This window comes from Meles meles, chromosome 1 (assembly GCF_922984935.1).
Source record: "Meles meles chromosome 1, mMelMel3.1 paternal haplotype, whole genome shotgun sequence".
NCBI lineage: Eukaryota > Metazoa > Chordata > Mammalia > Carnivora > Mustelidae > Meles > Meles meles.
Window position 1 is genome coordinate 2,687,586 of NC_060066.1, and position 13,243 is coordinate 2,700,828.

Consider the following 13,243-nt stretch of genomic DNA (forward strand, 5'->3'; position numbering starts at 1 on the left):
CGGCGAGGCCCTGGGCTCCCTCCCCTCTCCAGACAAAACAGCACCCTCCGTAGCCGCAGTCAGGGCCCCGGTGACTCCCTCACGAAGGCCAGTGCTCCCACCGTGGCGTGTCTGTGCTTTCTAATGTTTGTCCCTGGGGATGGTGGCTGCCTCCCCTAACTTCCCCTGATGACCGGGGGCCAGGCACCCCTCCGCGGCCCCTGACCTGCCCCCCGTGTGAGTTCCCACCCACGCTCTGCGCACGCGGCTGCCGGCTGGTGTAGACAGCCAAACCCCTCTGCCCCACCAGGGCCCCATCTGGGCCTCCGTCCATGGGCCCTTCGTGCCGGCACCGTCCTCACTGCGTGTACGCAAAGCCACCAGTGTGGCCCGAGTGACTGAAAACACAGATCCCTGGGCTGTGAGCGCAGGTCTAGCCGAGGACGTGCCCCCTAGTCCTGGGGGCCGGGGGGAGGGGGAGGCGGCGACTGGCGCAGGGAGTGCCCGGAAGACCCAGCTCGACCTCGGAGTCCGGCCCCTGTTCCTCCAGTGTTCCCAGATGCCACTGGCCACGCACTGGGCCACACAAACCACGGCATCTCCGGTGCCTCTAGAGGGACCTCGTCTAACCCGACGTGCGCTCACAGGGCCGCACCCGAGCCCCTGAGACGAGCCGGGGGCTGGGACGAACAGGCGTGCGCGTCCCCAGACCTTGTGGTCGTCGGCCAGCTTCTTCCCGGCCCACATCTCCTTCACCATCAGGTGCCACAGGTCACACTCCGTCTTCAGATTGGCCTCAAACGCTTCTTTCTTGGACACCGTTTTAATTTTTAAAGTGGGGATTCTCAGGAGCAGAAAAGCTACCGTGGTACTTCTCACTTCCTGCGGAGGCAGAAAAAAGAAGAAGCAGGTAGAGAGATGTCCCCTGGAACTCGGGTCGGCAAGGGAAGGTGGCGGAGCAGTGGTCTGGAGATCCCCACTGCTTTGTGCGCGCGCGCGCCCTGTCCGCACCTGCCTGGGCACTCAGCAGCGGCCACCCGAGCGGGAAGGCAGGCACAGGACCGAGGGGGCAGAGCTGGGGCTGGCCGGGGCGCAGGGCAGGATGCCCTAGGTGGAGCCCGGTCCCGGGCGCGAGGAGAGGGACGGCCCCGGAGAGGGGCCTCCGTGTGACCCTGCTGTCAGACCCTAGTCCCAGCGAACTGGACCCCCGCCCGTGTCTGAGAGTTCACGGGCTTTCCCGGCCGACCAAGGCCATGACCCATTGGCACAGCCGCACAAAGGCTGTCGTCCGCGGGGTTCGAACAGGGTTCACTCACTCCTGCCTCCTGAAATGCTTCTCTTTCTTTGGAATTCCAGGAGGCAGTCTGTGCAAGCCGGTGTTGGGGGGCTGGCGGACAGGGCTGGGGGGGACCCACGGGCCACGTTCACCGCGGCTGCAGTACCTTCCTGCCTCTCCGTGCCCAGCAGTATTCAGAGCCGGATTAACACACCCAACTCGCCTCTCAAAGACACACATAAGGCTGAAGGGGAGGCCAGGACCGAGTGTCCTTGGTGGGGAAGACGATCACATCTACACTGGAAGGGCCCCTCCCGGCAGCGAACAGCGCGGGCCGGCTGGCTGCTCTCTCACCTCTATGTTCCTGAAGGTGGAAATCTCCACGTAGCCCGGTCTCCCTTCCGTCAGGAGGAACAGGCGCTTCTGGGTCATGGCGATCTTGCCCACGCCGCGGTTCGTCTTGACGGAGCTCGACAGCTTGTACACACACTCGTTCTTGTCCAGGTGCTCCATCACCGACGGAGGCAGACTGACCTCCTGGGCCGCTGCTTCTGCCTCTTTCCAGCAGCTGTAGAAATCTTTGAATGTTTCTGGGTCGATCTGTTTCTGGTGTCCTTGGTTTGGTAGATAAGACAGATTTCTTAGAGCTACATACACGGCCTGTGTGTGGCAGATGGCCGCCCCCGCCCCCAAGACGTGGCGCACTGTCCACACAGGCCAGCAAGGGGCGCCAGCGCCCAGGTCTCCCTACCCCCACTGCCCATGCCCAGTGTGGGTGTTTGATCCCAGGGACAAGGACTGCTGTGTGGCCTGACCCTGGTGGCCACAGTAACTCTCAGGGCATTTTTCAGTGTCAAAGCCCCGGGGCACCACTGGACCCAGAGGCAGGCATCCCATGGCCGTGAGAGGAGCTAGTCCTCAGACGAAACGAACGCTAAAGAGACCAGATCCTTGGTGACCCTCCTCCTCCACCACTGGATCAAGCCTTGCCTGAAGCCAGCCCTATTTCAGTATTCTTTGGTTATGTGAGCAAATAAGTTATTATTTGTAACCAAGAAGAACCTGATACAGTAACCTTTCTAAATGCCCAACAGTCATGGGCTCTGGAGTGAGAGAGACCCAGGGAGCCCAGCATCCCTGGTTAGTGGTGGGACTTCAGGCAAGATGTGTAAGGGACCTGCCTGCTCATCCCTGCAGTGGAAATGGGACCACCCCAGTCCCGCTTCAGCCGACTGCCAAGAAGTCTGGCCCACTCTGACCCCCACGTTTCCCTACGTCTGCTGCTGCCTTGGCCGGGTTCTGCCTCTGCTCTCGTCCCTCGGTCATGCAGTGGGTCCCCCTCCCCGCACCCATCCTGCACAGGAACGAACACCCGCACAGCCTCGCAGCCTGCTGCCCTCGGCACCCAGAAGGCCCTAAGACGCAAGGAGGTGCTCCCTCTCTCTCGTTCAAACACATCGGGGCTCCTCGTCTACACCAGGCTCCACATTCCTCCAGGACGGGCCCTCTAGGCCTTCACACACCCACATTCCAGTCAGACCGAGTATATTCCGAAACAGGCCTATGTCACATGCCTCTGCACACCCTGGCCCGGATGTTCGGACCAGAGAACTCTTACGCATTCTATGCAATATCCTCATAAAACTGCAGGGTGACCATCTCACGTGCTCCCTTCCCTGCCACGGTGGCTGTCCCGGCCGGGCAGCTGCCAAGCTGCACACACAACTCACTTCCTCGCCGCTGCACACCACACGGGGTCCCTTCGACCCTCCCACACCCTCAGGAGGCCGGTACCGTCGGCAGCTCACAAATCAGGAGGCCAAGGCGCGGGGAGGAAAGGCGTTGCTGGCAGGGTGGGTGTGGGGCCGGGCCCCGGCTGTGCCTGCGGGTGGCTGTGCCTTCCTGCCGTGTCCTCCCCGCCAGCCCCACTGGACGCCGGATCTGAAATGGCCACAAGACACGGAAAAGGTCCAGGGCCGCCCCGTCCCCACTCCAGCTCCAGAACGCGGTGTCGGGACAGTCCCCTGGGGACTTGGCTGTCACGGCCACCCGTGAGTATGGCCTAACTGAGCTGGCCCTGCAGCTGTCAGCAGGCCTTGGCCACCACCCTCTCCGGGGTGGCAGCGAAACTGGACAGTGCAAGCCTGCGGACACCACGCGTATCCATGAGCACCACGCGTCCACTGCACACTCAGGGGGACCGCCACGCTCCGCCACGGCTCCTGCACGCGCCCGTGTGGACGGGTCACATCCACTTGTCCCCAGTTCTGCCCAGAAACGCTGGCCGTTCCCTCGCGTGCCCCGTTACCCACACGCCCCCATCTCAGCGCGGGCGGCAGTCCGGGCCCCGAGCTCGCACGCGCGTCCAGCTCCCTGCCCTGCGGCCTGTCGGGGGCGGCCACCGGTCCTGCAGCGTCAACACCAGACTCTGAAACGTCTATGAACACGTATGACGACGACAAGAGAGTGACGGGAATCTTCTGAACAAAACCTCAGACACGCTCTTAGACCACAGCAACTCCTTCTAAGACAGCAGCGCTCACCTTTGGGCTCAGAGGTTTTGTGACACGTGGCCGTTAGGCTGAAACGTCCATCTGGTGTTGCCTGTGCTACAGCGGCTCACACGTCCCCGAGTCGGGACCATTAACTAATTTGTGATGTGAACGGAACCAAAGTGACAACCTGGCCATCGATGGCCCATCGGCATGGGCCATGTCTGCTGGTGCGCCCCACGGTGTCCTCTGCGTCGCTGCCAGCATAAGTCTGGAAGCCGGACACTGTCCACATGTCCAGTCACTGAACTTTGCTTGCCAGGCAGCTGCAGCCTGTGGAACACACTTCTGGCCACAGGACTGGGGACAGACCTTGTTCTTCCCACTGGGAGAACAGCGCTCCCCGGGGCCATCAGCATGTCATGCCATGAAACCACAGGGCCACACCAGGAGAGCCTGGTGACAGCTAGGATCAGCCTGGACATCTCGTTCCCCAAGAACAGTAACACCAGTGGCCGTATGCCACCATATCTCAGGTCTCGCCGCGGAACAGGCTGGCCCTGGTGTCCTCGTAGAGGCCACCCAAAGGGAAGGGGCAGGGTCTCCCCTGAAGGGTGCTGAGTCCCGGGGGCCCATGCTCCCCCTTCCCGACAGCCCCGAGCACCGCTGCCCAGGTCTCTCTGTGAGCACTTGTCCCCCTCAGACCCAGCTGGCCGAGCCCGCCCATGGGGCCCCTGGACGAGACCAGGGAGAGATGCTGCCGGGCTGCAGGGGACACAGGGCGCGAGGAAAAGACGAACGTCCTCATGTAGAAACGGACAGAAGACACCAGAGCAGCTCCAAGCGTGCGAGCGGACGCTCATCTGGCCAGCCGGACATCCAGGACGGCGACACGGGTGTGTCACGGGCCGTGCTGCCCCCGAGGGCAAGGAGACAGCTCGCCGTCAGGATGGCGGTCCCCGCGCCCCGACTGGGCCTCTCAGCACCAGCCCCGGGGCACCCGGCACAACCACATACGGAGGCGGCACGGTGAAACTCACTAGGTCAGTGTCCGGGAAAGAAGGAGGCCCGGACGCCACCGACGGCCGCGCAGACAGGTGCGCTGTGTCCTGCTCCCGCTACGCCGCCATCGGCAGGTCCAGTGAATAAACCGGACGGTGAGTTGTGACGGCGGAAGGCTGAGTAATGGAGCGGCCGCGGACGACACGGCCGGACACACACGTGTCACTCGAAACCACACGCACCCACGTACCGCGTTCAGTAAGCATGTCAAGACCTGGTCGGAGGAGCAGACTCAAGCTGGGGACACTGGTCCCTTTGCGGGGGTGGGCGTGGGCAGAAAGGTCCCAAACGAGCCAGGCGGCGGCAGTAAACATGGGACAAGGTGGTATGCCCGTCCGCGCCCTCGCGTTGTATGAAACGTTCCCGCCGCCCCGGGTGGAGTGGGCTGGGGCCCTGGGATAGCGGCGAGCCTGCCGCAGCTTCGGACTCTGCGCGCGCTCCCCTAGACCCTAGGGCGGCCCCTCACCGACCCCCCAGGTCCTGCGACTGCCCTTCAGGTGGAGCCCCCGCTCCACGGGCCTGCAGCGGGGTTGGCGGACTCGGCCCCACGAGCTTCCGCCCCGCCGGCCGCTTACCCACAGTGAGCGCCTCAAACAGTCGGTGTATGGTGTCGGTGTCCTTCACGATGCCCGACTCCTGGACCCTCCTCACGAAATCGTCCAGCTGCATGTGCTGTTTGGGCAGCTCGAAGTTCTTCACGCGGTCGTCGGGCTTCGCGGCCTCGCCAGCCTTGTCCACCACCTCGCTGATGAGCCGCCGCAGCTCGGGCACCCGCTCGGCCTGGGCGCGCTGGGGTCCCGACAGGGACCGCACCGTCCTCCGCACGAGGTCGGCGGGAAAGATCCGGATGTCTGTCTTGTAGAGACTCTGGAAGTCCAGCAGGGCGTCCAGCAGCTGCCCGTGCATCAGGTGCACCGCCCCGCGGAGGTAGAAGTACCGGGCCAGGAGCACGGAGCTGTCGGGGGCCAGGAGGCTCATGGCCTTGGTGAGCTGGGCGACGCAGTCGGCGTAGTAGGCCTGCACGCACTGGCTCACCAGCGGGAAGTGGATCTCCGGGACCTTGAACGTGTACGTCGGCTTCGGACTCACACTCAGAGCTAGAGCCGAGAAGAGACACGCGCACCATCAGCAGACGCGAGAACAGACCCGGGTCCCCGTCACCCGGTCTGCGTCAACGTTTCTGGGCCCTGGGTGCCATGTCAAGTGAGAACCTCTGTGCCTCTTCCAGAAAGCTCCACGTGCCCCCGAGCTGAATGCCCCCCCCCCACCGCCTCTATGGCACCCTGAGAGTTCAGAATGATCTTATTTGCTAGGACGCTAGCACTAAATGGAAACACCTGGTAGTGAGTCTTCGGGGGAGGGTCACCTGACGACACACGCACGATACGCCACTGGGCAGCTCCAAGCCCCAGAAACTGGGTTCGTTTGGCTGGACGGCCGCTCTGTGAGAAGGCCATTGCCGTCAACCCCATCGTACAGACGTGCAAACTGAGGCTTCACATGTCCCAGGTGCCCAGAGCCAACCTCCTCCAGGAGAGTCTCCCACTAATTCCTTCCTCAAATGTCGCTGAAGGGCCTCTCCAGGGGCACCGGGGACCAGGACCAGGCCAGTCGTGCGGGTAGGGCCCTCACCCCCAGGGAGACGGAGTCTCGGCTGTGAAGCCCAGAGGAGAGGGAGGCCCCTGGGGTGGGGAGGCTCCAGGTGAAGGTTCAGAGGACGGAGGGGGCAGAGCGCCTTCCCACAGTGGAGTGAGCACAGCCAGGGGTGAAAAACATCCCTGGGTTTGACTGAAGAGGAACTACGGCCCGAGAGGGGAAGCCAGCTGCCTAGACTCACACAGCGAGGAAGCCCCCGTGAAAGGAGACCCAGCAGTGCCTCCGGGATGCCTGCTCTGTCATGGAGGGCTTTTCTCTTGGACACAGGCCCCCACTGTGGCCGGCTGGGTGCGCCCCTCCCTCGGCCCACCGCTCTGCTGTGGGCGGTCACCAGGGGGCAGCACCTGGTACGGGGGGGCCTCACCCTGAGGCAGGGGCCACGGGACCTCCCCCACCCCCAGCTCATAGTGTTTTATACGGACTCACAGACACGCATGTACGTGAGGGACACCGAAACCGTGCAGAGCCGCTAGCCACGGCACGTGACCAGCGGGTGGAAATCACGGGTAAGAAAGCATTTCCCGTAATGAACGAGTTTGCAAAATAAACACTCAAGAAATATTGCAAACACTTAAACCGCTAAAACAAAAACAAAACCCACATTCCCCTGCACTGAGACAGAGCCCGGCTGAGTGCAGCGACTCGCCGGCGGCGGGAGCAACGTGCGGACGGGGGCCGGTTTATCACCTAGGCTGCCGCTTCCGCAGCCCGTGGTGTCCACTTGGCGAAGCGACGAGTTCCGGGCGGGCAGCTCGGGAATGGCGATGTCCTGCAGGTTGGGCATGCTGACCACCATCCGCCGGTGGACGATGTGCGGGGGCGAGAATTTCCGTGAGGTCATCTTCTCGATGGTGGGTCTTCTTGGGCTTACCAGCATCCCGTTTAATCTGGGGTCAGAAAAGAGCAACACCTTGTGGATACGAGCACGGCTGCGGAACACATCTCGGCACCCAAGCCTCTTCTCCACGCGACCCCCGCTGCCGTGGGAGCGGGAACGCCGCGTCTGTCTCCCCCCGTGTGGCCAGCGGCTGGAGGACAGACCGTCCCCCGGAAGGGACACAGGTAAACAACATCTGTCGGGAACAGTGTGGGAAGAGCTGGAACAGCATGGGGGGAGGCGGCGATGCAGCGGGAGAGGGAAGGCCGACGGCAGGGCGTGCACACTGTGCTCGGTGCTCCCCCCAGACAGAAGCTCTTGGGGACGAGCCCAACGTGTTGTAAGTCTCTGAATGTGAGATTTTTCTGGTCGACATGCCATTCGTCCCCCAAATAAACCCGTGCTGCCCAGTGTCTGGTCCCGAGTCGTGCGTGTGGCTGGTAGCACCTGTCCTCTTCGGACTGCGTGTGGAGGTCCAGCTGGGCAAAGGCGTCCATCCTTCTGCTGAGCCGGGCTTTAAGGAAAGAGTGAAACATGTAGGTATCCAACACCTGAAACAGACCATGGAAGGCCACTTACCGCCGTGCTCCTGGCCTTCGCCGAGCTGTCCGAGCGGCCGCCCGGCCCCTTCCCCGCCAGCCGCGGCCTCTCCCCAACCCCCCGCTCCTCAGACACAAGGTCCGAAGCAGGCAGCTGCCCCCACTGATTGCACCCCGCAGTGCTGGCCTCCAGGTCCTCCCCCGGCCACTGCCACGGGCCGCCATTCTGTGTCTGAAAAGTCACCGAACTTTCAGAAGTTCAACCACTTCCCCTCATGACAGCAAGAGCCATAGTGCCCTGTGGCCTCTGACTCCAGATCTCCGGGGACCAGCGCCTCCTTCTCACAGCAAGTGCCTGTGGCTCCCATGACCCGGCCCTGGTCTCCGCTGGACAAGGCAGCCCTTCAGCAGCCAGGGCTTGTCCTCACCTTGTCCCCACTCTGCTCCCTGCTGTGGGCCAGCCGCCTGCAGGGAACGAGGCCCAGGCCCACAGGCCACTGCTCCGCCTGGTGACAGGAGGGCTTCAGGGGCACAGGGCCCATGACGAAAGTGTTGGAGACCCCACGTGCAAAACACCCGCAGGAGAATGACGGCAGGAGCGGGCGGGACGGGATGGGAAGTGGCAGCCGTGGCTCCCAGGGACCCTGGAGAACTCCCACGAGCCGACTGAGCAGGGAGCTCGGCCCAGGCGCCGGTCACAGCTGTGACCCGACTGCGAGTAGGGCTCCCGCCTTTGCTCTGGCCCTGTGAGCATCCCTGTGGCTTCTCCCTGTGCTCGTCTGTGGTGCCTTTTGTGACAGGGTCCCTTGTGGGCAGCATCTCGTGGGCCCGCAGGCCAGGCTCTACACCCTGGGCACTATGCATGGAGGGAACGGACGGCCGGGGCGCCCATGATCGGGGCAAGCATGTCTGTCCAGCAAACGTCAGAGAGCAGACACGAGGGTGCGGGCAGCGCCCAGAGAGAGGCAGAGGCTGCCGGCCAGCCGACATGAATGACCCTCGTGTGGACCTCAGTCGTGAGAGGAGCCGCGGCACGGGAGCCTCAGATGCCCCTCGGGTCACCAGCTGGATGGTGTGCCATGGAGGGCAGCAGCTCAGAGACCTGCCTGGAGCTCAGGGCTGAGGCAGCTCTGTAGAGAAAGTTCTGGAAGTCTGCACGGGGGCCCCCTAACCTGGGCTGGGCATGGAGGCTCTGCCCCGGAGGAGGAAGCATGCGGAATTAGGCAGAGAGGAGCGGCAGGGAAGAGCAGGGGGAGGCCTGGGAGCTCTCCGTGGCCGGGGCAGCAGCTCCTGGTGGAGGAGGGAGACCAGCCCCCCGGAAAAGGCTGCTCTCGCCCACCCGGAAAGTGTGGGAACAGCCTAAGAGACCCAGAAGATCAGCACCAGCCGCACCAGCTGCCAACTCGAAGCCGCAGACACGACTCCTCATAACAGACACGAACAGACGTGTTCCACGGGCTTGTGAGCAGGGGACGGACCCAGCACCGCCTGCCGCGTCGGACAGAAGGGCCCCGCAGCTGCACGCCTGCGACAGGAACCGTCCGGGCTGCTGGAGCCGCCTCCATCCCGGCCGAGGCGGTGGGTCCCAGGCACACGCGTCTGTCAACATGCCCCAGCCGCTACACAGAGCCTGGGCGCATTTCGTAACGGGGAACTACACGTTGCAGAGCAGATCAAGAAACTGAGATGGAGGGCGCCTGGGGGTCCGTGGGTTGAGCCTTTGCCTTCGGCTCAGGTCATGATCGCAGGGTCTGGGATCGAGCCCGGCATCAGGCTCTCTGCTCAGCAGGGAGCCTGCTTCCCCCTCTCTCTGCCTGCCTCTCTGCCTACTTGTGATCTCTGTCTGTCAAATAAACAAATAAGAAATCCTTAAAAAAAAGAAAGAAAAAAACTGAGATGGGGCCAGAGGGTCCAGAGGAACCAACCAAGCCGGAACAAACTTTCTGGAAACACTAACACTGCGTAAAACAGTAACAGACGCTGCGAGAGTGTCCCCGCATGGTGCTGTGAACACAGACCCGGCGCGGGACCGAACCGCGAGCGCACCAGCCCCACCCGCTCCTCACCTGCCGGTAGAACCGCTGGTCGCCCGGAGCCCTGGTTTTGAGAAACTCCTCGCTGTTGAACACCCTGTGCTCGTAATTCAGGTGGTTCTTCACTTCCCTGACAATGAGAAAGACGGTCTAAGTGCAGAAGTATTCTTAAATACGGGAGACAGTCATGGCGATTTAGCAACACGGAAAGGACCAAAAGGACATGGATTGCAAGCCCAGTCCCACGTCCCCGGGAGGGCTGGGTGGGGGCGTGCCCTCTCCTCCAGCTGGGGGACCGACACAGCCCTCTTCCGCTTCCAGCCCCTCCTTCCTCCTGCAGATGACAAAGAGGACACGAGGGGGCGACCCCGGACAGGCCAACCCTGGGCGTGAACACGTATGATCTGCCGCGGCCAAGTACAGTCTCCACTGGGGGCAGCGAGCCCACGGGCCACATGCCCTGTGTCAGCTCGTCAACGCTTTCCTTCCGTTGACAAGGGGACGCTTGTCTGAGGGACACGGAGTTTGACCCTCTGTATTCAGTCTCTGCTTTTTTACAGTTCCTCAAGCTTATAAGGTGTTAACAAACAAAACGTAACAAAACAACCTTGTTTGCGGAAGATTTCCTTCCAAGAGCGAAACTGAAAGAATATACCCGCGTCCGTACTGACTCTACTGTGCGAGAAAGTGACACGACCCACACGGCACACGGGCCTGCTTTCTCCTGATCACTTCTTTGTCCCACGGGGCGTCGCGCCCGCTAAGAACACAGCCTCCCCATGACAAAGGCTCCATCTAGACCCTGTAGGACGGCGGCGGCGCCCGCGGGAGTGAGGACAGAGAGAGGAAGGCTTCCGAACAGGGACTGATCCCGACTCAGGACTCAGATCCTGAGTGCTGCCACCTGCTGGGGGGGCTGGAGGGGGCGAGCTTCATTCCTGCAGTGACCCAAGTGTCCCCACCCTGGGCTGGCCCCGAGCCACAGGGCATGAACCACCCCCCCCCCCCACCGGCGGCCGGGGCCGGAGGGGCGAGGACCTCCGCCGCGTCCACTCGGGGCCGGTGGCGCCCGCGGCGGCACGAAAGGGGCCCCCGTACCTGAAGATGCCGACGAGCAGCTGGAGGGCCGCGTGCTGCACCTGGCAGTTGAGGTTCTGCTGCCAGGCCCGCCGGCGCGCGCGCCCCTCGTTCAGGTCCGTGCTGGCGCCCAGGTGCGCGAGGTCCAGCTCGCGGTGCAGCCGCAGGCTCTGGATCCTGGGAGGGACAGGGGGACGCTGAGCACCGCACGCGGGGACTGCCGCTCACGGGCGGGGAGAACGCGCTCCCAGGGGCACGAACACTCCGGGTGCTCGGAAGGCGCGTCGGGAACTTCCGCGCTGGGACAGCAAACATCCGTCCCCGGAGCTCCGGTCCCTGCTGCACGCGAACGGCTCATCCGTGCCGAGCCCGCAGAGGCCTCCGCCGTGGCCCACTCCCATTTCCACCCGAGCCGGATCCATTCCTGCCCGGCTCCGCCCCGCGACAGCACGCAGCGCACCCCGCACCCCAGCAAGGACAAAGGGCTTCCGGCACAGGCTGCCTCCCGGCCGGAGCTGCCCACCACCGCACCCTGTCTGGGTGGACCCGAGGGCCTGTGTGTCACAGCTCGCGGCCGCCCTCTCTCCAGACACCCGGCACCGGCATCCAGCCACCCCAGGCTCCCCGGCCTGCCCAGCACGATCAAGGCTGCAGCTCTGGAAACCATCCAGCAAGCATGCGGGTTACTGCAGAAGACGCACACCCAACGCACTTGCGTCCGACCCTGTTTCCTGAGCGCCCCCAAACGCCAGGTGCCATCTGGGCGTGGGCTGCGTGGGGACCACAGGCAAAGCTGCAGGGTGGGGCTTACATTCAAGCAGGAAGAAACAGAAAAACAGGATCACACCCCAAGCAGGAGGTCATGCGGGGGGAAGGGAGGATCAGAGACCAGAACAGCCGGAGAAGAGCCCGCTGGTGGCTGGAGGGGGCCTCTCGAGGACCCCAGTCCTGAAAGGTGAGACGCCAGACAGACAGGAACGGCCCTGAGCAGGTAGGGAGGGGCCAGCTGCCAGCCAGAGGCCCCACGGGAGCCATGGGGGAGCTGGGCGGGGAGGCAGGCTGAGACCAGGTCCGAGTAGCCGGCAGGGCTGGGGCGGGCCGGGGAGCACTCTAGTTTCGCCCCCACATGTGACAAGAAGCTGCTGCTGGGGACAGGTGTCCCAGCCCCGCCGACCCCAGCTGACCCGTCCAGGTACCCCCCCTCCAGAAGGAACACGAGCTGCCTGTGCACCCGGCAGCACAGGGGTGTGGCGGGGAGGGAATCCATACAGAATCATGGTGCTGCCTGTGGCCGGGGCCTCCCACTGCGTGCTGTGTGCAGGGACAACCCCTCCGCTGGAGAAGAAGGCTGGCCGTCCCACCTGGGCACTGTGCAACACTCCGCCCGGGAGAGCTGTGGCCCCTGGCCTGTGCGGGAGATGTTGGGGGGCAGGGAGGACACCGTGAACACAGATGCAGGTGAGGAAGAGGAAGATGGGGGACAGAGGGCGTGAGGAGGAGCAGGGCTCTCGGGGAAGGGCGCCGCTCCCTCCCGCTTCACCAAAGGCCCTGTGTGGACACCCCAGCACCCCAGGACCCCAGGGACACGGACCAACGTCGCCACGAGGCGCCACGACCGCACGCGGGTTAGCTCACGGGCTGAGGCTGTAGGAGGCGCGTCCCGCCAGGTGGGGGTCCAGCCAAGCACAGACACAAGCCACCGGGTCTGTCCTAGAATCGGACACCGCCACACGGACGAGCACAGAGCCCCCATCCCACGGGGGACGTGCCACCGAAGCGCACGCTTGAGAAGCACCGGACACCAGGCCCGGCAGCGCCAAATCGTCAGACCCCCAGAGTCGGGGGAATGCGGCTTCGGCTCACCAAAACGTGAACAGTGACACCTGTCAGCTTCCCCTTGCAGGCTGGAGACACTCCGCCAGGACACCCTGCTCGGCTCCCCTGCACACACCCAGGGGCAGCCAGATGCCCCCACACCCCACCCGGGACTCGTCCTGGCAGACAGGAATGACAGCTCCTTCCCAGCCCCAGAAGCAGCTCCAGCAAGAAAGTCCTCGAGCCCCACACGACACAGGCCAGAGCCTAAACTGGCCCTTCCAGGAAGAAGCTGCTGCTGCCCGACGCGCATGGGGGTTGACATTTGTCAACCTGCACCTGAACCCAGACAGGACGACGTCTCGCTCACTCGGGTGAGGCGCCCACCTCTGCACTGTATGGTGTGGGGGCCGCACCCAGATCCTGACCTGTGGGGT

At 63.8% G+C, this 13,243-nt stretch overlaps 1 protein-coding gene across 3 annotated transcripts in view; it reads right to left on the bottom strand.

Annotated features, from left to right (window-relative positions):
- Nucleotides 1-13,243, bottom strand: part of DENND3 (DENN domain containing 3) — a 50,689-nt gene that overhangs the window by 16,248 nt on the left and 21,198 nt on the right. For all 3 annotated transcript variants that reach the window (XM_046001543.1, XM_046001535.1, XM_046001526.1), the window contains 7 exons: nt 11,013-11,168; nt 9,948-10,044; nt 7,790-7,893; nt 7,153-7,352; nt 5,385-5,906; nt 1,610-1,869; nt 691-861 (listed from right to left, as the gene is read on the bottom strand). In XM_046001543.1, coding sequence (XP_045857499.1) covers nt 691-861; nt 1,610-1,869; nt 5,385-5,906; nt 7,153-7,352; nt 7,790-7,893; nt 9,948-10,044; nt 11,013-11,168 — 1,510 coding nt within the window. The remainder of the gene's footprint in view (nt 1-690; nt 862-1,609; nt 1,870-5,384; nt 5,907-7,152; nt 7,353-7,789; nt 7,894-9,947; nt 10,045-11,012; nt 11,169-13,243) is intronic.